Below are 23,418 nucleotides of genomic sequence, written 5' to 3'. Positions count from 1 at the left end.
GGCGCGGACGCTCCTTCCCTCCCGCCCTCCCGCCGCCCTCCCTCCGGCCGCCCGCCCCGCCCCGCCCCGGCCCCGCCCCCGTGACGCGCGTGCGGCCAACAATGGGGCTCCGGGCAGGGCGCACGCGCGGGGCGGGGCGGGGTGCGGTCACATGGGCGCCGGCCACCCTTGCCTGGGGCGCTCGGGCGGGTCCTGCGCGCCTGCAGGTGCGGGCGCTGCCGAAGGTAGGTGCCCGCGGCGCCCTGTTGCCGGAGGACTCGCTGTGCCCCAAGGCACTTTACCCCTGTCCTCGCCCCGGGGCTGGGGTCTGTACCCCCAAGACTCCTCGAGACCTGGCCTGCCTTCGGACTCCGGTCCCCAGTTCCTGCACGTACACGGCTCCCGTGGGCCCCTGGGGAGGTCAAGGGCACCCACATCCCCCAGACGGAGTGTGCTGGAGCCCGAGATTGCGCCACGTGGGCGGTGCTTCCCGGTTTAGGCTGGTTTCCACTGGCCAGAGCCCTCGGAGGTGAAGATCTTCCCTCTTCTGGGGTGCCTGGCGCCCTGTCCTGTCCTGAATAGCCCAGCGTGCCCATTTCCAAAGCTATCCTGTCCCCGCGGCCCTTCCTTCAGCCTTTTTCCTTTGGAGTTTAAGGAGCCCTCCGGTTTTCCCGTGCGGTTTCTCATGATAAATGGGCAGGGAGCAGAATGGACTCCGTGGAGTCCCCCGCCCACGTCTTCAAGGGGACCCCTCCTAAGTCCCTGGTTGGCTGTGGAACTTCAGGACTATTGCATGAGCTTTTCAGGTGGGAGAGGGGGTGAACTGGTCCTTTTTGCCATGCACTGGCCCCTACCCTAGTGCCCACCGCCATCCTCACCGATTTTAGGTCTGCCCTCCACCCTCCACCATGTAGGTCCTCAGCCAAAGCTGTCCACTGTTGAATCGTCTACCTCCAGTCACTTCTCTCCACCTGCCTTCCTGGCAGGTACCCCTCCCCCAATTAAAGCCCTCATTCCTCCCTGGCCATTGTGGCTCAGTTGGAGCATCAACCAAAGGGTTGCAGGTTGTCAGGGCACATACCAGGATTTTGGGTTTGATCCTTGGTTGGGGTGTGAAGGAAGGCAATAATGGTTTCTCTCTCTCTCCCAAATCAATACAAAACATATCCTTGGGTGAGGATTAAAAAAAAAACAAAAAACCCTCACTCCCCTGTCTTGGTCCCTGTGCCAGACCCTTCCCCACCCTCACCCCCAGGCCAATTCCAGCCCAAGTTCCTCTGGCTGGTACCAGATCTGAGCTGGCCCTGCTATTAATGCATGTTGAATGAGTGATCGGAGGAAGCTGGAGATCTAATCCTAGGGCTCAAATTGTTCCCTCAGACCCAGAGGCTATGAATGGTGTCCAGGTTCCAAGGTGGGGTAGAGATGAGGGAGGTTGAGTGAGGGTGTGTCTTCTGTGGTGGGCAAGTGGCCTCCAAAGACATTCATCCTCTTTGCAGGTGGGATTAAGTCTAGGCCCCTGAGATGGGGTGATCTTAGATTTCCCCAGGGAACCCAGTGTCATCACACCCTCAGAAGAGGGAGACAGGAGGGTCAGAGTCAAACAAGGAAGATGTGAGTTACTGGCTGTTAAAATGAAGGGGCTACAGGCCAGAGATGTAACGCCTCTGGAAGCTGGAAAAGGCAGGAAACAATCCTCCATTAGTGCCTTTGCAAGGACCAACCCTGCACACTTGGGTTTAGCCCTATGAAGTCATGTCAGACTCCTGACCCCAGAATGAATATGTTTGAATTAAGCCACAAAGTTTATGGTGATTTGTTCCAGCAGCCACAGGAGGCTCGAAGTGAGGAGGCATCCCAGGCAGGCTGAGCTGGGTGTGGGTGTAGGGTGGCTCAGAAAGCTCCTCTGCCTGCCTTGGGCTGGAAGAAGCCAGGCACATTATGGTAGAGACATGGGGGTGGCTCAGGTCCATGATGCAGATGCCCTAAACCAGTGGTCGGCAAACTGCGGCTCACGAGCCACGTGCGGCTCTTTGGCCCCTTGAGTGTGGCTCTTCTACAAAATACCACGTGCAGGCGCGCACATACACTGCGATTGAAACTTCGTGGCCCATGCACAGAAGTCGGTTTTCGGCTCTCAAAAGAAATTTCAGTCGTACTGTTGATATTTGGCTCTATTGACTAATGAGTTTGCCGACCACTGCCCTAAACTGATGGCTCAGAAACCCTGGCACCCTTGTCTCTGGGAGTCTCGCTGGGGAGAAGAAAGAATTCAGGTGAGACCCTCAAGCTTGGAAAGTGTCAGGAGGGGTCTATGATGTGACTGGGCATTCCATTCTCGCAGAACCACCCAGGCTCTTGTCCTTTTTGAGGTCAGTGGCTGCTCAGGGCCTCTCAGTGGCCAGAGGCTGGCACAATCAGCTGCATGGGTGTTGGAGTCATGAAGACCCAAGTTCTCAGGTAGGCCCAACTCCTTTCCAAACAGTGCCCCTAGGCAAGTTGCTAACTTGAGCCTCAAGTTTTCCTTCTGGAAGCTGGAATCGGTTCCGGTGGGTGGGCAGGGCTGTCTGCAGAGTAAAGAGAATGCATGTGGAGGGGACACTCAGAGGGGGCAGGGGAGACAGAAAGATGAACAGAGACTCCATGTGGGGGTGAGGAGGGGGTCCAGGCCATTAAGCCTGACCAGCTGTGGGATGGGAAACAGAGGACCAAGCGGGGGGGGGGGGGGGGGGGGGCAGGTGGATCAGGGTTCTCCCAGTTCTTGCACCAGCCTTGTGAGCCTGACAGGGGTAGAAGGTCCAATTCAGGTCCCCAAGGCCAGACTCAGCCATGTCCCTGTGTGCCCAGCCCTGAAGAACCCCCCTCTACCCCAACACATACCCACTGGGAGCTCCAGGTGCTCCAAGGGAGTCTTGGGGACTTCAACCAGTAGGTGCAGGAGTCCCAAATCTTCTAGAAGCCTCCACATCTGGCTTTATGCCAACAGTGCTGGGACTGTCAGGCCTGCACCTTGGAGTCTATGGGGAAATCTGCCATCCTCTGGGACAGGCCAGCCCCTCCTGATTCCGTTATCGCCCAGCCCAGAATTGATCCACAGGATGCAGGCCTGGCAGGCCCAGATGAGGCCCGTATTGCTCAGAAACAAACACCACTCTTCAGATTGAGTCCAGGCTCCAAACATGCTTGCCCTAGAAGGATTTATTCAGTCGTCTGTCACCCACAGTAACCTCCCTGCAGCCCCTCTACTCAGACCCGAGGGACAGAGCCGGACTCAGGGCCTAGGGACCTCAGGCCCAACAGGCACTGGGACCGGTACAGGGCAGCCTTCTTGGTTCAGGATTTGCGTTTCAACTTGACTTGGAAGGATGTGGTCAGTTTGACTGCACCAGCATCCTTGGAAGATCAAGATGGCAGCAACCGCTCACAGCTCTGAGGGGCTCCCATGTCACCCCTCACCCCTGATTCACGTGCCCATACCTAGACTGCCCCGGGTGTCTGGCCAAATGACTCAGCAACCAGGATCCTTGCCCAGGCACAAGCTGCTGGTTAGGGCAGAGTGGGTACAAGGTGGTAGCCCTCTCCCAAGGCACTGGGGATGGAGGGGAGGAGTGAAGTAACAAGATTCTGATGATCTTCGCCCCCAGTGCTCTCGGAGACCACTATTCTGGGCGTAGCACTTAGAAATGCTTGGCCATGAAACACACCTCTAGACAGGAACACACAGGAGTCTGGGCCCCAGTGCAGCTCCAGCCAGGCCACATGACAGCCCACAGCCCAGAGTGTTGGCTATTAACTGTACCTGTTATACAAGGAAAAACGGAGGCACGTAGGTCAGCCCTACTGTGCTCCTGGCTGTGAGCAGTTCTCCTCAGATGCTGGTGGCTGACCCTTAGGCAGGCCCGCCAGGCCACAGACAGCGAGGTTTTCAGATGAAGTCCAGATTTCACATCCATGTCCAGCAAACACAAAAGGTAAAGAAGTTACAGGACGTTCAGCCTCGTTTGTATCACCGATTTATTGAAGGAAAACGTCTGGGCTGTGCCGCTTTCTTTCAGACACACTCTTGAGTGTCACGGCTTTGCTCAGCTGGATGGGCACTCGGGGAACCACCCTGCAACCCTTTCTGGGAGGGCTGAGTCTGGCCCAGAGGATTGTCCCTCACACTCAAGATCGGGAGGTAAGCCTGTTTCAAGAACCCTTTTCTGAGCTCAGGATGGCGACAATGAGTCCAGAGGCCCAGTTGCATCCAGGAGCCATAACCCTGCAGGCAGGGCCCAGGAGCGACCAGCACTTTCAGAAGTCTGGCCCTTCAAAGAAGAGCAAACGGGATTTGCAGGGCAGGGGACCATCCTCCAGCCATGACCCCAGGTGTCCTAGTGGCTGGGGGAGTGGGCATGCCTGGGAAGGGAGGGCCGCCTTCCTCCCAAGCCTGGTCCCATTAGGGCAAGGGCTGAGTCTGTAGGTGCCCCCCAAAGGCATGGCTCGGGCAGGGTCTCTGGAAGGACAAGGAGGGCCAGGCCACCCTGGGCTCCTCCAGGGAGACAGGTGCTCTCCTAGCACAGCCGATACCCAGCATGGAACAGGTCCCAAGAACTCTTGGACTGTCTCTCCCCCCTGTGGTCAGACCCAAGCACATGCTGTAGCCTGGGGTCCACCTACAACTGCTCTACATGTGCTCCATTTCCTGGTCTTGATCAGGCTCCTCCTCCTCCTCCTCTTCATCTTCCACCTCCTCTTCTGCACCTGGCTTGTCCAGCGGCGCCTCACCATCCCGGGCCAGCTCCTCCACATGGGCCAGCATGTCAGCCATCAGCGCCTCTTCCAGCCGTTTGCGAACCTGCTGTACCAGTTCCTCCTGCTTCCTGGAGACACATGGAGTGCTGACAGGGAATGTCCCTATCTCTGGGAAGACCAGGGTGCGAGTCCAGGAGGATGGGATGCATAGATATACATGGGCTACTGATTTTTTGGGGCCCGAGGATCCTCCAGCCCTGGCCTGTGGCTCACACTCCCTTCTCGAGCAAGTAGCTCTGACTCAGCCTTCCAGATGGTAGACCCCAGGGGCTCTGAGTGCTCAGACACTCTATTCCTATTCCACTGGCCTCCTCACTCCCTCTTGCCACCACCCTGTCTTCCCACCTCCTGGCAGGCACTACCCCAATCAGTTCTGGTCATTCTGGTCTGCCTGACAGCTCTCCTCCTCCCAGAATGGGTGGTCACCTGTCTGCTTGGCTCTTCTGGTCTAGTGCACATGCGTAAGCTCCTTCACTATCACTTGAGTGGGGTTTGCAAAGGGGAAAAAAGACCACTGAGTGTCCAGTCCACTGCCTAGCCAGTGTCACCTGTCTTTTGGATGAGTCTGCAGGTAGAGAATTCTAGGTGGGGAATGGCTTTCCATCCCCCCCCCCCAATATATTTTTATTGATTTCAGAGAGGAAGGGAGAGGAAGAGATAAACATCAATGATGAAGGGGAATCATTGATTGGCTGCCTCCTGCACGCCCCCTACTGGGGACCGAGCTCACAACCTGGGCATGTGCCCTTGACTGGAATCTAACCCGGGACCCCCGAGTCCGCAGGTCGACGCTCTATTCACTGAGCAAAACCAGCTAGGGCTGGCTTTCCGTCTCTTGGCAAAGAAAGCGGCTGTAGCCTCGTCTGCTTGCCCATCTGCCTCCCCTCCCTGTGGCTTTTAAGATCCATCCCGTCTCAAGTTCTACATTTTCACTATAACATGAATCTAACGTTTGGGTCTGTTGCCAGGTTGGCCCTGGCCCTGTCCTGTGTGGGGAGCGTCCTTTCTCTCCTTACCACTCTGTCCTCTCTGCACAGCTGGCTACTCACCTCTCCAGACAGGACCAAATCCACTGCCTAACCCATGACTTAAATTTTTCATTTTAGTGACTTCAAATTGTAGTTCTGCTTAGCTTTAAAAATCCTTCCAGTCTTTTTGGAGTTATGTTCTTTTTTTATACTTTCAATTCCCTCTCTAGCCCTTTCTCTTGGGCAGACTCTCTGGCATGGGGGACTTGGGGGTGGTGGTGTGGTATCTTAGTTCCATGACCTCACCTTACATGGAGCACAGGGGCTTCTCTCACATCCACGAAGCCCACAAACCCACAACCCAGCACATACACCAATCAGGCCATGCCGGCTCTGGTTTCCAGTCCCTTCTTTGTTTGGGGTTAGAGGGGTCCCTAAATTCTTAACTTCTCTTGACCTCACGAAACTTTTTGTTGTTGTTAATCCTCACATGGGGATATTTTTCCATTGATTTTTAGGAAGAGTGGAAGAGAGAGGGAAAGACAGAGAAATATTGATGTGACAGAAACACATCGACTGGTTACTCCTACACACGCCCCCACCAGGGCTCATGACGGGGAGGAGCCTGAAACCAAGGTATGTGCCTTTGACTGGAATCAAACCCAGGACCCTTTGGTCCACAGGCCAACACTCTATCCACTGAGCCAAAATGGCTAGGGCAGACCTCACAAAACATTTTAAGTTTTGCACTGACATTTAAACTGTGCACTGAAATTTTAGGTTTTAAAGGATGCATATTTATCCTTTCAGCACTTTTACGTTTCCTGCCCAGTGCCAGTTCAAACCACCTCCTACCAGGTCTTCCCAAAAGGTTCCAGTAAGTGGATGCCTCTCACTCCGAGTACACCTGCACCTGGGCACTACCCACTCAGGCCCAGCACTAAAGCCCTAGGATGTGTTTATCTTCACCTCAGTACTTCCTGTTCCTGTCATGTGCCCACTTCCTGCCACTCTCTAGAGCCTCCTCCTGTGCCACAGCTAGTATCCCACCCCTCAGCAGGACCCTCAAAGGCCTCATACCCCTGAAGGCTCGAAGACACACCGGCCAGGAGCCACAGAGGGTGAGGTGCGAGAGCAGCTACCTGATGTCCTCATCAGTCACCATGAAAGCCTTGCAGAGGGGCTGGGCTGTGTTGAGCCATACTCCAGGGTTCTTCTCCACGGCAGCTGAGAGCTGGCCAGTGATGGGCATGGTGCTGGTGTGCAAGGCGCTGGCTATGGCAGAGAGCAGGGTCTCATCTGTGCAGCCGGGTCCCACTCCTGCAGGGGCGCAGGAGGTACAGTCACCACCAGGCACTGGCCTTTGTCCCTCAACCTCGGATGTTGTTCCCAAACCCCCCTTATGAGCAGGCAGTTGCTCTCACATTACAAAAGGAACTCTACATGCTCAGGGATGGATGGTTGTTTATGGTGGAGCGAAATCACACCCCAAATTTTTCCAGGACCCTCCAGGAAGATGCATCTTTGCTGGTCCTGTGCCTCCCCTCAACCTCGCGGCCTCCCTCCTCCCACAGATGTGTGCTGCTCTGGGTAACTGTCTCCAGGACCAGATATCAGGCGTCTGCCCCTCTGATCCAAAGCTGGAGGTTGGAGGCCCCCTTCCTAACTTCCCCTTACCGTCCTGGGGTCTGGGTTTACCTTGCAGACCCTTAGGGAGGTCCATGGTCTTCACAAGCTCTTCAGCAATATCAAAGGCATTCAGGCCACTCAGCTTCTTCTCCCAGAAGAGCTACCGCCGGACAGATAGATGTGAGGCCAATAACACAGCAAGGCACCCCCATGCACGCACAGGTGAACCATAGCAGTCCGGGTGATGGCTAAAGCCCATCCACATGTAGTGCAGTGGTTGGTCTCAGCATGACCTCTAACCCCTACCCTGGCTGGGCTGCTAAGATCCCAGCTTGAGAAATGAGGGTGCCATGGCCCCAGCGGGCTCCACACCCATCTTCCCAGAACAGAGAAACACCAACTCCAGTTTTTGGCAGGACAAAGACCCAGGATGTTAGATGTGCGGTGATGTTCCCAAAAGACTGTCCCACACACCCCACTATACAGTGTGTGGATGTTTGTAAATATGTATGAAAACGCTGGCAATTCTCAGTTTTTGAAAAGCAGGTTATACATCCATTATGTATGATCTTATTTAAAACCCCTTCCCCCACAAAACTTAACCATTTATTCAAGAAAACACTGGCTAGCCCTGGCTGGTTTGGCTCGGTGGATGGAGCGTCGGCCTGCGGACTGAAGGGTCCCGGGTTCAATTCCGGTCAAGGGCACGTGCCTGGGTTGCGGGCTCGATCCCCAGTGTAAGGCATGCAGAAGGCAGCCAATCAATGATTCTCTCTCAACATTGATGTTTCTATCTCTCTCTCCCTCCCCCTTTCTCTCTGAAATAAATAAAAATATATTTAAAAAACAACAACAAACAAACATTGGCCAGTCTAGCAGGCATAGCTCAATGGTTGAGGGTCAACCTATGAACCAGGAGGTCACAATTCAATTCCCAGTCAGGGCATATGCCTGGGTTGTGGACTCGATCCCCAATGTGGGGCGTGCAGAAGGCAGCCGATCAATGATTTTTCCTCCTCATTGAGTTTCTATCTCTCTCTCCCCCTCCCCTTCCTCTCTGAAATCAATAAAAATATTAAAAAATAAAATAAAACATTGGCCCTAACTGGTTTGGCTCAGTGGCTAGAGCGTTGGCCTGCGGACTGAGGGGTCCCAGGTTCGATTCTGGTCAAGGGCATGTACCTTTGTTGTGGGCAAATCCCAGTAGGGGGTGTGCAGGAGACAGCTGATCGGTGTTTCTCTCTCATTGATGTTTCTAACTCTCTTTCCCTCTCCCTTCCTCTCTGTGAAAAAATCAATAAAATATATTAAAAAAACAACAACATTGACCAGAAAAAGCCCCAAGTGTCCCAGCAGCCCTCTGCATGGTGGGTGGGGTCAGGGTGGGGCTTTGCTCCCCACAGAACTAGGTTCTGGGTTGACTGTTCCTGACTGCACTTGGGCTAAGGGACCCAACAAATGTAGGCTCTGAAATGTGGACTGAGTGTCTTCTCTGAGGAAAACACCAAATGGTGGATGATGCCGGTGCTGCGGGAGGGCCTGGAGGTCTTGGGGACCCTAGAATGGGAGGCTGAGGAGGGTTTCATGGAGGATCTGGCAGTGGCATCTGGGGCTGAGGTCGAGGCTGGGGTGGGGTCAGGGTCAAGGCCGCAGAGCTCGCAGAAGCAAGGCCAAGGACAAGGAGTAGACCCAGTCACCAAGCTGGGCCACCTGGTCAAGTACACGAAGATCAAGTCCCTGTCGGAGATCTGTTTCTTCTCCTGCTCATCAAGGAATCTGAGATCATTGAATTTTTCCTGGGGGTACCCTTCAAGGACAAGGTTTTGAAGATTATGCCCGTGTAAAAGCAGACACCCACTGGCCAGAAGACCCAGTTCAAGGCATTTGTCACCATTGGGGACTACAATGGACCTGTTGGTCTGGGTGTTAGTGTTCAAAGGAAGTAGCCACTGCCATCCGTGGGGCCATCACTCTGGCCAAGCTCTCTATTATCCCTGTGGTGAAACTGCTGGGGGAACAAGATCAGCAAGCCCCACACTGTCCCTTGCAAGATGACTAGCTACTGTAGTTCCGTGCTGGTGTGCCTCATTCCTGTCCCCAGGGGCACTGGCATAGTCTCAGCCCCTATTCCCAAGAAGCTGCTGCTGATGGCCAGGATCCACGACTGCTACACCTTGGCCAGGGGCTGCCATGTCACCCTGGGCAACTGCACCAGAGCCACCTTTGATGCTGTCTCTAAGACCTACAGTTATCTCACCCCTGACCTTTGGAAAGAGACTGTGTTTACCACGTCTCCCTATCACTGACCATCTTGTAAAGACCCACACCAGAGTTTCTGAGCAGAGGACCCAAGCTCCAACTGTGGCCACCACATCATTTTATGCAAGAAAAATAAATTGAGCCCTGCTGGTGTGGCTTCACATCTGAGTGTTGACCCATGAACCAAGAGGTCACTGGTTCAATTTCAGGTCAGGGCACATGCTCTGTTTGCAGGCTCAATCCCCAGTAGGGGGCATGCAGGAAGCACTGATCAATGTTTCTATCTCTCTATCCCTCTTCCTTTCTCTCTCTCTAAAATTAATTAAAATAGCCCTAGCCGGTTTGGCTCAGTGAATAGAGCATCGGCCTACAGACTGAAGGGTCCTGGGTTCGATTCCAGTCAAAGGTACATGCCTGGGTTGTGGGCTCAATCCCTAGTAGAGGGTGTGCAGGAGGCAGCTGATAGGTGATTCTCTCTTATCATTGATGTTTCTACGTCCCTCTCCCTCCCTGAGATCAATAAAAATATATTTAAAAAAATTAAAATTAAAATCAAATAAAACGTATTACAAAAATAAAATAAAATAAATTGATACCCTGGCTGGGTAGCTCAGTTGATTAGAGCATTGTCCTGATAAGGTTGTGAGTTAGATCCCTGATCAGGGCACATAAAAGAATCAATGAATGCATAAAATAAGTGGAACAACAAATCGATGTTTCTCTCTCTAGAAATCAATCAATAAATAAAAAAGGAAAGAAAAAGAAACTGAATTAAGCCTGTTATTTTTTTTAAGAAAGAGAGGACCCAGCTTGGAGGGAACAGAAGGTTCAGGGCTGGGCCCGACCTGGCCAGGGTGTGTAGGGTAAATGCTCACCTGCCGGGGCTGCTCCACAGCCTTCTGGGGGTCACTCTTCACCTTGTTGCTGGGATGGTTGGTGATCTTGGTCACTGGCTGCTTGAAGATGGATGCTGTCTGCCTGACAGGGAGGGCCGTGTTCAGATCAGGTTTGCCCTGTGGAGACAGGAACACTGCCACTCAGACTCCTCAGAAGCCTGACTCTTGTCTTCTCCCAGTCACTAGCACACCCAGTGGCACCCAGAGACCTGGAGGAGATGCCAAGTCCAGTCCCTGCCTATTTGCTGCCCTCGGTGGGGCTCGGGACACACACTGGCCCTGTCCTTGCCTCCTGTGCCTCATTCTCTGTAAAGTACTAGCCTGGGACAGGTTCAAAGTCCCACTGAACATGTGTCCATCAGAGACTGTCAGCTATTGAAGACACTGTTCAAGGAAGGACAGTGCAACAAGCACCAGAAGCAGCCAGAGACCTCTCAAGGGACAGAATCACGATTCCTTTTTTCTCCTTTTCTGTGGCCTCCAAATTTCCCTTAGTAAATGGTTACTTCAACACCAGAAGTAAACTCCATTACAGTATCAGCTCTCTTTCCCCCTCCACAGTGGGTCTGAAATGGTGAATCCACTCCCCCCCCCCGCCCCCCCCCCCTGCCCCTCCATTGTGATTGGGTGGAGCAGGGCAGGGTGGCTCACCTTGACCTGGTTGGAGGAGTCATAGCGCACCCGTTGCCGGCTCTTGTTCATCTTGCTCATCAGCATCTTGCCCGTCCGGAAGTCGAAGGCCCCCAGGTCCATGGAGCCGCCCAGGTACCGTGCCAGCTGTGGCTTGCTGCGGAACTTCTTCCCACTCGGGCTGCGGCCAGAGAGGAGTCAGTGGCTGCAGGATGTGCTGGGCCACCCCACACCCCCAACTCCAGGCCCAGAGCAGAGATGAACACCTGGATCTACAGAGTGATGGGATGGGCCTAGCCTTGAGAGCCTGACTGCCATTTTCAGAACATTCCAGAAACAGAAATAGGCCATGTTCTCGAGAATAGACCCAATGATAGCAGGTATTTGAGGGACATGCCCTAATAGCAATCTCCTTCTAGTGGTTATGGCATTGAGGACTAGGGGCTCCTGGGGACCAGTAAAATCTCATGTTAAGATTCGGGACCAGGACCCCTAACAACTGCTCAGGCATGACCTGTTGGGAAAGCTGGAAAGCAGGAGCTGTGATGACCTGGCTGTGAAGATTTGCATCCTGCTCAGCTCTGAGGACACAACACCCACCCACAGGGCCACTGGACAGGACCAGCACAGGACCTGGCATGCAGGAACAGTCCTGCCAGGAAGACTTGTGCAGCCACTTTGGAAATAGTCTGGCAGCTCTTCAAAGGATCAAACAGCAATCCCACCCCTAGGTATCTCCCTGAGAAATGAAAACATACATCCACGAGAAAATTTAACCCAAATATTCACAGCAGCAGGATTCACAATAGGCATAAGTGGAAACAACCTAGATGGCCACCAGCTAGTGAATAAACACAACATGACCCCATCTACACACTGGTATATTATTACTCAGCCACGAAATGCAGGGAAGCTCTGACACTCTACGATGTGGATGAACCTTCGAAGACATGATGCTCAGTGAGAGAAGCCAGACACAAAACGCCAGTTTGTGATTTCATGGATGTGAAATGCCCAGAACAAGCAAATCCACAAGTGTAAGTAGATTTGTAGGTGCCAGGGGTTGAAGAGTAGGAAGGAGGGGTAACTGCTGATGGGCATGGGGAAACCTCTGAGATAAGCCCCTAATTTGAGCAAGCGCATACCTGCCCCCTCCAGTCCTGTTCCACATGTCCAGGCACATAGCAAACCAGGGACAATGGAGGGCAGGATGGGTCCTGTTACAGCCAGAAGGAAACCTCTGGCACACTCAGCTCAGGCAGCCCTGCTGGGACCCCCTACTGGGTAAGGTTATTGCAGGAACTTGTGCTTCTTCCCTTGGCCTGGCCACATCAGCTAGGACAGGATGCTTTAACAGAGTCCCCTACTGCCTAAGGCTGCTAAGGACTCCTCTGGAAGATCCACTTTTATATTATGCTCCTTGTTGGCAGATATGAATACCCAGCCCATGTGCTCAGGGCAATGGAAAGGCAAAGAGAGAAGGAACCCACTCAAAATACTCGCCAACATTTCTTTGCCTCTAGTCACTTCCACCCGTTGCTGTTGTCTTTAAACATGAATGAGAACAGGGAGATCAAAACACAGAGCCCAGCTGGTGTGGCTCAGTGGTTGAGCATCCACCTATGAACCAGGTCACGGTTTGATTCCTGGTCAGGGCACATGCCCAGGCTACAGACTCGATCCCCAGTGGGGGGCGTGCAAGAGGCAGCCAATCGATGATTCTCTCTCATCAGTGATGTTTTCTCTCTCTCTCCCTTCCTCTCTGAAATCAAGAAAAAAATATTTTTAAAACAAAACACAATGCACAGGTTAGCAGTTGCTCAGGGCTGGGAATAGGGGAATAGGGCATTGGGGTTCTTTTGGGGGTGATGAAAATGTCCTAAAATTGACTGTGGTGATGGCTGTATCTTTGAATATACCAAAACTGTACACTTTAAATGGGTGACTTGTGTGGTATGTATTACCCTATCTCAATAAAGCTGTTTAAAACAAGTGCCAGGGGCTCAGAGAGGGAATGGGGAGCCATGCTAATGGGTAGAGGGCTTTGATTTGGGATAATGAAAACGTTCTGGAACTAGAATGGTGATGGTTGCAAAATGTTTTCAATTGTACTAAAAATTGCCAAATTGTAAGCTTTTGGAAGTATGGAATGTGAAATTATATCTCAATTTTCAAAACAGGTTTTGCAGATCTGTACTGACAGATTGAGACATCCCTGATATTTAGTGAGAAAACAAATGAGCCCCATAGCCCTTCTCTGGAGGTAGGCCTACCTGGGAGCCCAGCTGGTTATGGGGATGGGAACCTGTGCCCAGTGTGGAGCCTAGGGGTCTGAAGAGATGCAAAAAGACAGACACTTGCCTCAGACCTGGTCTTTCCCTATACCTTTGCTTCTCATCAGTAGATGAGTCTGCTGCTCTGGTTTTCCTAAGTCTACTTCTACTTTTAAATGAGATCTTTTGGAAAAATCCTCTCAAAAAATTATTCGTTAGGTCAGGGAATTAACTTTCCTCAAGTCCTCAGTTTCCTGCCTGGATAGAAAATGTCAAGCAGGGACTGTTTTCACAAAGAAAACACGGGGAACTCCATAACCCCCAGTCTCAGCAGAATCATCAAGATGGAGGGTTGGGTGGATGAGCCTCCAGGGGATGGTCCATAGGGTCACTCCCTCTCTTGCAATCCAATTCTTCAAAAGAGACACTTACTCACTACCTACCACTTTTTGAAGGAGGAAGACAAGAATTCAAGGCCTGCATGTCTCTAGGGGCAGGGCTAGAACTCAGGGCCAGTCTAATCTGACTCCTCAGCCCCCCACTGCATTAAGACAATCAGGAACGTGGAGAGTGGTTTGGGATGAGAACAATTATGTGATACCATAATCAAAAGACAATCAGGAAAATCTACCCATGCTCTTGCCCAGTTGCTTGGTTCAGAAGGGTCTCCAGAGAGTGGGGAGGAGACCAGAAACTCACATTCCAGGAAAACACCATGGTTCCACGTCACATCCCCCCTAGAACTCCCACCACTGGGAGAAAGGAGGACAACTGGTGGGACACTCAGGCCAGAGACCTGGCAATGAGGCTGGACTCCGTACCCACCTCCTCCCCCATCTCAGGTCCTCACCTCTTCAGTGCAGCCACGGGAAACCTGAAGTCGCATCTGTCCAGCCCGTTTTGGAGCTTTCCCCCACCTCCGGACCCCTATGTTCTGGGTTGGGGCCTCACTCAGCTGAAGCTCTGACATGCTCCCAGGCAGGAGGGGATGAGGGTGCTCTAACTATGCTGGCCTTGGTTCAGCTCCAGAGCTGCAGACTGCTCTCTGCTACCACAGGCCTCTGCACAGACTCCTGGTGTTCCCACTGCCGCTCTTCCTGGGCTGCTCTTCCTCCCAGCTTCAGTTAGGGCTCAGCTAGATGTCACCTCCTCAGATAGGCCCTCCCTGACCTGCCCCAGCCTCTGCCAGGCACCCCTACCACCAGCCCTCCCAGATCCCTGCACTTCTCAGCATGTCACCACCTGAAACCCAGGAGTAACAGGGTGAGGGCTGGTGCCTCAGCTGTCACCTAGAAGGGGAGGGCCCGGGTCTTACTCCCAGCTGAATGGCCAGGACCCAGCAGTGCCAGACACCTAGCAGATGCTGCAGAGATGTTAAATTAACAAAGGACTAGAAACAGAGAGACCTGCCTCAGCCCTTGGATTTAAAAGCAAGCAAGCACACAAGCATGCTTGGAAGGATATGAGGCACATGGTCCTACTCTGAAGCCTCCCCACTGACCCAGGACAGAACTAAAAGGATTTAGGTTTTCTAGAGCCTGTGATGGAGTGACCTCACAGTAAATGATAGCAAAGGAGAATGCACATGTGTCCCTAAGAAACACCTTTGCAGCGCCACTATGTCAATGAGTAAGTTAAAGGTTCCAGCCAATTCTGTATACGTTTGGAAGCCCAGTTTAGCTCCCATCGCTGCCCTGCACTTTTTGGAAACCGGAAACTAGAGTCTGAGCTTGTCCTGGACCAGTCACTATCCTTTCCCAGCTCACTTCCCTCCTTCTTCCAAAAAGGGGCTAGCAAAAGCCTAGCTCTTCCCCTCCCGCCAAGTGCTGGAGGATGGAGCATTGGTTCTGCTTTTCCTTGGCCTCACCCAGCCCGTTTCTGGGCCCACAACCAGGCTGCATACCCCCCAGCACCAACTGGCATTCAACAGGAGGCAGGTGTCCTGCCGGCTCTTTCATCAGGGACCTGAAGCAAAGGGGAGGGAACCGTCAAAGCTGGCTCAGAAACAAAAGCTCCTTCTAGCAGTCAGGGGGAAAAAGAGGGAGAAGGCAAACAGCAGGTGGCCCACTGGGAATGGGCTTCAAGCCTCCCACTAATGCTTTGTTACACGGAGGGGGTGCAGGCAATCTGGCCACTTCTCCCAGGCTAAGGGCAGCCCCTGCTTCCAATTTTGGGGAGGGGGGAACTCTGAAAACCTCGGACCACCACCAACAGGCTGGGCTCTGTTTGTGCGGGGTTCATAAAGTCTCATGTCCCGCGTCTCTGTGACTGGAGGATATACGACCAACGGGGTTGCCGCTCTCCAAACAAGCCCAAAGATCGGAAAGGGTGACCCTTCAAAACATGCATCCCCGGCTACCCAGGGAACCCAGGAACCTGCTTTCCTAGGTATGCCCTCCCGGGCCCATCAGAGAAAACTTAGCCCAGCCCCCACCCCTGCCTCCCAGCGACATCTGGCCTGCACCGGCCGGCGCCCTTCGGCCCTCTGGCAGGTTTCCCATGGCTGCCGAAAAGAGGCCGGCGCTCGACCGTTCGGTGCAAGTGCCATGCGGCCACGTTGGGGGCGCACGCGCACTCGGCAGATTGGGGGCGGGGGGGGGGGCCGCCGCGCGCGCGGTCGCGCACGCGCACAGGGCTGGGCGTCCGCCGCGCGCCGAAACGCACGCACGACGCACGCGCGGGGGCCCAGGCCGCGGCCCCGGTCAGGGTGCCCAGGCCGCCGCAGAGGCCGCTGGGAGGCGCTCGTTGGGGCCCTGCCCTGCTAGCACGTTCATTCACCTATAGTAAAAGACATCCCTGTGGCCGGCCGACAGCCCCGACCTTCTGGGCACTTCTTCCCTTTCCCAGCCCTGCGGGAGCGCCGGGCACTCCCACCTCTTCCGCTCCATCGCGCCCGACTCCTCGGCCCGCCGCCGCCGCCGCCGCCCGGACCCCCGGTCTCCGCCGCCTCAGCTGCCTCCGCCGCCGCCGCCGCCGCCGCCGCCGCCACTTACCGTGGCTGTTCCGGCCCGCAGGCCCCCACCCTCCACCCCCAGCCGGGCGCGCGCCGGCTTTGCCGCCCTCTCAGCCCCCTCCCCGCGCTCGCCAGCCCCCGCTCGGGGGGCCCGCTCCGCCCACCCGCCCGCGCGCGGGGCCGCGTGCTGCGCAAGCGCTGCGCAGGCCCCGCCCCGCAGCGACAGCGCCACTCCACACCCGGACGGACAGAGTCGGGGCCTGAGGCTGCACGAGGCTCGCGCGCTCCGCGTCTGCGTTCTCTGTGCTTGTTGCCCCCTGTCTCGGAGGGATCTCCCTCCTGCACCTGTCACCACGACCCCGCAGGGACTCCAGGATGCCAGTCCAGCGGCGGGCCTCTATGCCGCTGTCTCCCGGTCTCACAGCGTCCAGCCTCCTCACCGGTGTCCACATCCCGGGCCATTGCCGTTGGCCACCCCGCTGCATACTCCGGGTCCCACCCAGCGCTTTTCTGACGTCTCAGAATCTGGCAATACGCCTCCTCCCCGCCTCCACCTTAGTCCAGCCACTATCTGTTGGTTGGGGGTCGTGCCCTCCCTTTGTCCCCCTCCCATGACCTCTTCCCACCCCCAGCCAGAGGGTCCAGGTGGCGCTGCCCCATCAGTACCTCTCCTGGCTTCATTGTTCCCCCAGAGCAGAGACTGCATGAGTGGACAGCTGTGGCCCGCGCCAGGAGCCGGCGGGATCTCCTGACTGCCGTCCTAGAATCCTCTGGGTCAGTGGTCGGCAAACTGCGGCTCTTTGGCCCCTTGAGTGTGGCTCTTCCACAAAATACCACGGCCTGGGCGAGTCTATTTTGAAGAAGTGGCGTTAGAAGAAGTTTAAGTTTAAAAAAATTTGGCTCTCAAAAGAAATTTCAAACGTTGTACTGTGGATATTTGGCTCTGTTGACTAATGAGTTTGCCGACCACTGCTCTGGGTGAGTGGGGAGGATGTGCGTGAGAAGGCCCCAGACTCCACCCAGGGAGTAAGAGATGGGTAATCCGCATACCTGGTTCTCCTCAGCAGGTATCTTCCCAACTCTGGGCCACGCGATTCATGCTCAGGTTGGAGGCAATTCCTGGGCGGGGAAGCCCAAGCCCACAGCAGGCAGGTGTCATTTGTTTAAAGTCTTCAGGTGAGTGCAACTTCTGAAGATTTCTTATATCCCTTCCCCTCCTGGGTTCTCCAGGGTGTAGCTGCATAGACAAGTGTGCAGGCAAAGTGGTCAAGTGGGCACCCTGAATGGGAATGGGAGGTGACGAGATTCCAAAGCTGGTTTGAAGCCTTCGGTTTCTATCTGCAGAGTTCAGACCCAAACCCAGGGCTCCAGGACCCTGGCCTTAACTAGTCCTAATCTGCTAGATGTGTTTTCCAGTGGCTGTGACTTTATTTTTTTTATTAATTTTTTAATCCTCACCAGAGGATATGTTTTTATTGATTTTTTAGAGAGAGAGAGGGAGAAACATCAATTGATTGCATCTGGGGATGGAACCGAAATCTAGGTATGTGCCAGGACTGGGAATTGAACCTGCAACCTTTTTGGTGTATGGGTTGAGGGTCCAATCAACTGAGCCACCTGGCCAGAGCACGACTTTATTTCTTTTTCTTTTTTATTTTATTTATTTATTTTATTGATTATGGTATCACATAATTGTCGTCATCCCCCCATTCCCACCCCAAACCCCTCCCCACGTATGCCTCCACCCACGACTTTATTTCTTAATATGAGAAATATAATTACAACCCAGATGGTGTGGCTCAGTGGTTGAGCCTCAATCCATGCACCAAGAGGTCCGGCGCATGCCCAGGTTTCTTCAAACTCGGTCCCCAGTCGGGGGCATGCAGGAGGCAGCAGATCAGTGATTCTCTCTCATCATTGATGTTTCTATCTCTCTCACCCTCTTCCTTCCTCTCTGAAATAAAAAAAAATATATTAAAAAAAGAAATACAATTATAGAGACAACACATTAATTGTAATCAGTGAAGCCATTTGAACACGTATAAAGGAAAAAGTATTAACAACACCCCCACCCCCCTGTGTCATGGGTCCCCAGGATTATCCCCTGCCCTGCTTTCAGTTTTTGGGGTATATACAGAAATGGAATTCCAGAAGTGAAATTGCTGAGTCAGATGGTAATTCTGCGTTTAGTTCTTTGAGGAACTGCCATCCTGTTTTACATAGCAGCTGCTCCATTTCATATTCCCATGAACAGTGCAACCGGGTTCCAGTTTCTCCAGATCCTTGCCAGCACTTATTTTCTGGGATTTGTTTTGTTTTTGATAGTAATCATCCTTATAGATGTTTGGTGTTGGATCATAATTTTGATCTCAGGAACCACTGTCAAATATACAGCATATGTGCCCCCCACTTTCTCCTCACATGCTTCTCAGGGAATCTGGCCCAAGCTTGGCCCCTGGAATCATACCCAAGCAGCTGGTCCAGAGGCTGTGTACCTGACTAGGAGAGTGGGCATGACCCCAAGAGGGAGGGACAGGGCTGCCCACTCTTCTCCCCTTCAGCTGGGCCTTCCCTGCACTTTGCTCCTTTGAAGTAAACCCCCTTTCCCAGGCAGGCTGGCTCAGTCCCCAAGCAGACACCCACTCCTGCCCATCTCCACAAGGGAAAAATAGAAATTAAACCAGAAGGTGCCATATGAAGAACCTTTAAGACTTTCTATGGCAGGGTCTCCCCCTCAACACTGGTTACATCAGGAGTCCAGTTATTCTCTGTGTATAGGGGGACAGGGGGACTTCCTGGGCATTGTGAGATGTTGAGCAGTATCCCTGCCCTCCACCTACTGGATGCCAGGAGAACCCTGAGATGTGATAACCACAGATGACCCCAGACACTGCCAATGTCCCTGCAAGCTAATATGAGGCTAGGGAGGCAACTCTCCTGGGACCCAAATTTAGGGGGGGTGACAAATACCTTGGTCATCAAAATGGAAGGTATTTAAACAATACTTTAACAATTCAAAATGAATGCAAACAACTTATTGTGAACAAAATGTAAAAAAAAATGTTAATACTATATCAATAAAATTACCAGGTTTAACATTCTTGAAGCCAAGAAAACCAATGATGCCAGATTCTGAATTTATATAGCACTTTCCTTTGAACACCCAGCAGGAATAAACTGCTGAATGCAGATACCATGCAGTGTATCAGTATGTTAAAATTTTAAGTAAATACATAATTGAGCAAACAGTGTTGTGTCAAGCCATTTTGGAGACCAAGACAAAATGAGACATGCCCCTTTTATGTCGTTTTAAAATTATTTTTAATGTATTTATTTAATTTTTATGTAGTTTTTTTTAACGATTAAGTCCCCCCCCCAGAATATTAAAGTCGTTGAAACAGTATTGCCCTAGCTGGTTTAGCTCAGTGGATAGAGTGTCGGTCTGAGGACTGAAGGGTCCTGGGTTTGATTCCGCTCAAGGGCACATGCCTGGGTTGTGGGTCCGATCCCCAGTAGCGGGTGTGCAGGAGGCAGCCAATCAATGATTCTCTCTCATCATTGATGTTTCTATCTCTCTCTCCCTCTCCCTTCCTCTCTGAAATCAATAAAAATATATCTTTTCTAAAAAAAGAAAAAGTATTAAGATATTGAGAAGAAATTGTATTAAAACTTGGTATACTTGGAGCTTAGATATTCTATTTGTACCCATACCTGAATTTATTAGAATTTCACTTTTCTGCCTCTTACAGAAGCAAACTCATATATATATATATATATATATATATATATATATATATATATATTGGTTAATCTTCACCCAAAGGTATTTTTCCATTGATTTTTAGAGAGAGTGGGAGGGAGGAAAGGGGAGAGAGAGAGGAAGAGAAATATCGATATGAGAGGGACACATCGATTGGTTGCCTTTCTTGCACCCCACCAGGACTGCATCCCAGGTTCATGCCCTTGACTAGGAATCTAACCTCAGACCCTTTGGTGGGTGGGCCAACGGTCTAACCACTGGGTATGGCCAGGTTGTGGACAGTATATTTTTAAACATCTATCTCCACCTCTAGATTTTTTCTTTTTCTTTTCCACTTCTAGATTTAAAAATATATATATTTTATTGATTTTTTAACAGAGAGGAAGGGAGAGGGATAGAGAGTTAGAAACATCGATTAGAGAGAAACATCGATCAGCTGCATCCTGTATACTCCCCACTGGGGATGTGCCCGCAACCAAGATACATGCCCTTGACCGGAATCGAACCCTGGGTCCGAAGGCTGACGCTCTAATCGCTGAGCCAAAGTGGTTAGGGCACCTCTAGATTTTTTTTTTTTTTTTGATAAAACATTAAGCCTCTGTCAAAAATGTATTTCTTATTTTAGGGTACAGGATTGAAGGACAAGATGATAGTTACAAGTAAAGAAAATTTACAAGAAAAAAATTGACAAAAGTTTTTCAATTAAAATATTGTAACATTCAAACTTGACTTGAAACATAACAAAAGAAACAAAATGGCAAACAAAAAATGGTTTGGGGTTTTCCAAACAAATAAATGAAATAGTGTTTAGGCAGTAGGGCTCATGCTGATGGCTAGCAGGAAGTAACAGAGTGTACTCTACTTGGAAAAAATCATTAATGTACAAACAAGCCCAAATTATGGACTGCAGTAATTTAATCATCACTGCCATTTATCTTCCAAAATAAAGCCTTGATTAAACCATTCATACCCTATTATTACTCATACCTTTACTCCAAAGATTAAGGAACTATATACAACAAATGAATTTATTTTCACCATAGGGATAACATATTGTACCTCTCTGCCAATGTTACTTGAAAACCTTCCATGTCAAAACAACTTGACAGTAGATATAAACAATTCAATAAATACGCAATGATCTTTCATTACAGTCCTTTGAAGATGCATGTTAATTCATGCTGTTAACCTTAGGATCACAGTGCATAGAATCCAAACAGAAACAAGTTGGGGTGACTTTCAAAGTAATGTTGGATCCCTCACTTTATTTATAATCCCACTAGAACCGTTAACGTTAATTTCATAGGCCCTATCATGCATTAATCACTGGGTGGCAGGAGTTAATGAAAATTTTTCCTGTTATGACGTCCACTGCCGGCAATGAACGTCCCAAAACCGTCAAGGAAGTCATTGTTATTGCACAATACATGAGGACCTGGAACTTTTCCAAAAGCTTAAAAAAATAAAAATAAAAAATGGAATTATATTTGACATTTCCTGACACCTGCATTAATACTGTATGACTAATAAAAGCATGTCAGTTGCCTGGACTGAACCAGCGATCAACATGCGCCCAGAATGCACACGAGTAAAAATGCAGTAAAAGGAAGTAGTCTTCATTGCCTATAGGTCACTTCCAGTCAAAGGTTAAAGTTCAAAGACTGAATGATCAAAGTGCTCATTTTCTCAGTAGGACTATCTTCTGCTAGGAGGATAATAATAGTGGCATCAACAAGTATCATCATGATACCACCATTTTGTTTTCTTTGGATTCTTGTTACATGTTCGAACATAAAAAGAATTATCTGGTGGTCGTCTCTGAGGAGAGTCAAAAGGATATCGACTACTAAACTTAAATAGAAGTTGAAATTTTTCCCCTTCATATAAGGAACCTGGTGCACCTTCCATGTCTACAATCCACTGTGTAATTGAATTTTGAACACTCTTTTCATTTAAAGTCATCCCAGGAGGTGGGTCATTTTGCAAAGCCAACAGTTCTTTCTGCAGTCGTTTCTGCATTGACGCCATGATGGAACCCCACCTCTAGATTTTTTAAAAATTAAATTTCTTTAGGTAACATTGGTTAGCAACAGTATATAAATTTCAGGCATATAATACAGCATCCGTGTACTCCATTATATGCTCACTACCTGAGGACTAGTCTCCTTCTGTCACCTTGTATTTTACCCCTTTTACCTCTTTTTTAAAATATATATTTTTTTTACTGATTTCAGAGAGGAAGGGAGAGGGAGGTAGAAACATCAATGATGAGAGAGAATCATTGACTGACTGCCCACACAAAATCTCCCAAAGCTTCCTGTACAAAATTGCTGATTCCCGCTGTTCCAATACCATTTTCTGTTGTTACCCATTCATGTTTCTCTGAATTTACACACCAATAGCAGATTGGGGCTGGTGCACAGTGTCTGTAGGGCACCCACCTTTAGGCCCCAGGGTTGTGGTGGGCAGGGAGTGGTGGGTGAGGCAGCAGGGAGGCTGCAGGTCACAGCCTGCACCCTCCATGCCACTCAGAGCACCATGTTCACAGGGCTGCCCATTCTAAATTTTTTGAGGAACCTGCATACTGTTTTCCATAGTGGCCACACCAATCTGCACTCCCACCAACAGTGCATGAGGGTTTCCTTTTCTCTACTTCCTTGCCCATACGTGTTTGTTGATTTATTGGTGATAGCCATTCTGACAGGTGTGAGGTGATATTTCATTGTGGTTTTAACTTGCATTTCTCTGGTGATGAGTGATAATAAAGCATCATTTCATATGCCTATTGGCCATCTGTATATCCTCTTTGGAGAAGTGTCTATTTAGGCCCTCTGCCCATTTTTAATTGGATTATGTTTTGTTGTTGAGTTATGTGACTTCCTATTGTATTTTGGCTATTAACCTTATCGGAGGTATCATTTGCAAATATCTTCTCTCATTTAGTTGGTTTTCTTTTTGTTTTTTGATAGTTTTTTGTACTATGCAGAAGCTTTTTTTTAAAAAAAATATTTTTATTGATTTCAGAGAGGAAAGGAGAGGGAGAGAGAAACACCAATGACGAGAGAGAATCTGTCTCCTGCACGCCCCCTACTGGGGATCAGGCCCACAACCCAGGACCCTTCAGTCCTCAGGCCAATGGTCTATCCACTGAGCCAAACCAGCTAGCGTTGTTAATTTTTATATATGGTATTAGCAGTCTAGTTTCATTCTATTGTATGTGGCTTTCCCGTTTTCCCAAAGCCATTTATTGAAGAGGCTTTCTCCATTTTGTGTTTTT

The 23,418-nt window shown here is 50.9% G+C and overlaps 2 protein-coding genes, 2 long non-coding RNA genes, 1 other non-coding gene and 1 pseudogene across 9 annotated transcripts; 3 read left to right on the top strand and 3 right to left on the bottom strand.

The window, feature by feature from the left end:
• The first annotated feature begins 167 nt into the window (after window positions 1-167).
• LOC129149429 (uncharacterized) lies at window positions 168-4,757 on the top strand. 2 transcript variants are annotated; one of them, XR_008556323.1, is made up of 4 exons: window positions 168-224; window positions 2,357-2,439; window positions 4,035-4,156; window positions 4,678-4,757. It is a non-coding gene; the product is annotated as an uncharacterized LOC129149429 (long non-coding RNA). The 2 variants fall into 2 exon arrangements; XR_008556322.1 differs by lacking the exon at window positions 168-224 and having other exon boundaries at window positions 2,252-2,439.
• On the bottom strand, window positions 3,976-16,404 carry MBD3 (methyl-CpG binding domain protein 3). Of its 4 annotated transcripts, none has more exons than XM_054717551.1 (7): window positions 16,303-16,404; window positions 15,332-15,393; window positions 11,177-11,336; window positions 10,505-10,642; window positions 7,440-7,530; window positions 6,884-7,061; window positions 3,976-4,841 (listed from the first exon to the last, which is right to left on the bottom strand). In XM_054717551.1, the coding sequence occupies exons 2-7, from the start codon at window positions 15,349-15,351 to the stop codon at window positions 4,646-4,648; spliced, it is 783 nt and encodes a 260-aa protein (XP_054573526.1). In that variant the 5' UTR covers window positions 15,352-15,393; window positions 16,303-16,404; the 3' UTR covers window positions 3,976-4,645. The 4 variants fall into 4 exon arrangements, with proteins under 4 accessions (XP_054573526.1, XP_054573527.1, XP_008148903.1 ...); XM_054717552.1 differs by lacking the exon at window positions 16,303-16,404 and adding an exon at window positions 16,207-16,241; XM_008150681.3 differs by lacking the exon at window positions 15,332-15,393 and having other exon boundaries at window positions 16,207-16,404.
• On the top strand, window positions 4,812-6,586 carry LOC129149430 (uncharacterized). Its single transcript, XR_008556324.1, has 3 exons — window positions 4,812-4,895; window positions 6,260-6,377; window positions 6,552-6,586. It is a non-coding gene; the product is annotated as an uncharacterized LOC129149430 (long non-coding RNA).
• On the top strand, window positions 8,803-9,770 carry LOC103294364 (40S ribosomal protein S2-like; annotated as a pseudogene).
• A 3,044-nt stretch (window positions 16,405-19,448) lies between the features above and the next one.
• Window positions 19,449-19,586, bottom strand: LOC114234870 (small nucleolar RNA SNORA8). Its single transcript, XR_003621052.2, has one exon. It is a non-coding gene; the product is annotated as a small nucleolar RNA SNORA8 (small nucleolar RNA).
• A 1,145-nt stretch (window positions 19,587-20,731) lies between these two features.
• On the bottom strand, window positions 20,732-22,172 carry LOC129149310 (ubiquitin-conjugating enzyme E2 W-like). Its single transcript, XM_054716923.1, has one exon. It carries the CDS (start codon window positions 22,167-22,169, stop codon window positions 21,870-21,872), a length of 300 nt encoding a protein of 99 aa, XP_054572898.1. The 5' UTR covers window positions 22,170-22,172; the 3' UTR covers window positions 20,732-21,869.
• Window positions 22,173-23,418: the final 1,246 nt, after the last annotated feature.

Source organism: Eptesicus fuscus, chromosome 6 (genome assembly GCF_027574615.1).
Source record: "Eptesicus fuscus isolate TK198812 chromosome 6, DD_ASM_mEF_20220401, whole genome shotgun sequence".
NCBI lineage: Eukaryota > Metazoa > Chordata > Mammalia > Chiroptera > Vespertilionidae > Eptesicus > Eptesicus fuscus.
The sequence above is the reverse complement of the archived record's forward strand: the minus strand, read 5'-3'. Positions and strand labels throughout refer to the sequence as shown.

Coding starts and splice junctions, on each gene's coding strand:
- MBD3 (XM_008150681.3), bottom strand. CDS start 16,316: ATGGAGCGGAAGAGGTGGGAGTGCCCGGCGCTCCCGCAGGGCTGGGAA. Junction 7,531..10,504: donor CTGTGGAGCAGCCCCGGCAG/GTGAGCATTTAC, acceptor GTCCGGCGGTAG/CTCTTCTGGGAGAAGAAGCT. Junction 7,062..7,439: donor CCTCCCTAAGGGTCTGCAAG/GTAAACCCAGAC, acceptor GCGCCCCTGCAG/GAGTGGGACCCGGCTGCACA.
- LOC129149310 (XM_054716923.1), bottom strand. CDS start 22,169: ATGGCGTCAATGCAGAAACGACTGCAGAAAGAACTGTTGGCTTTGCAA.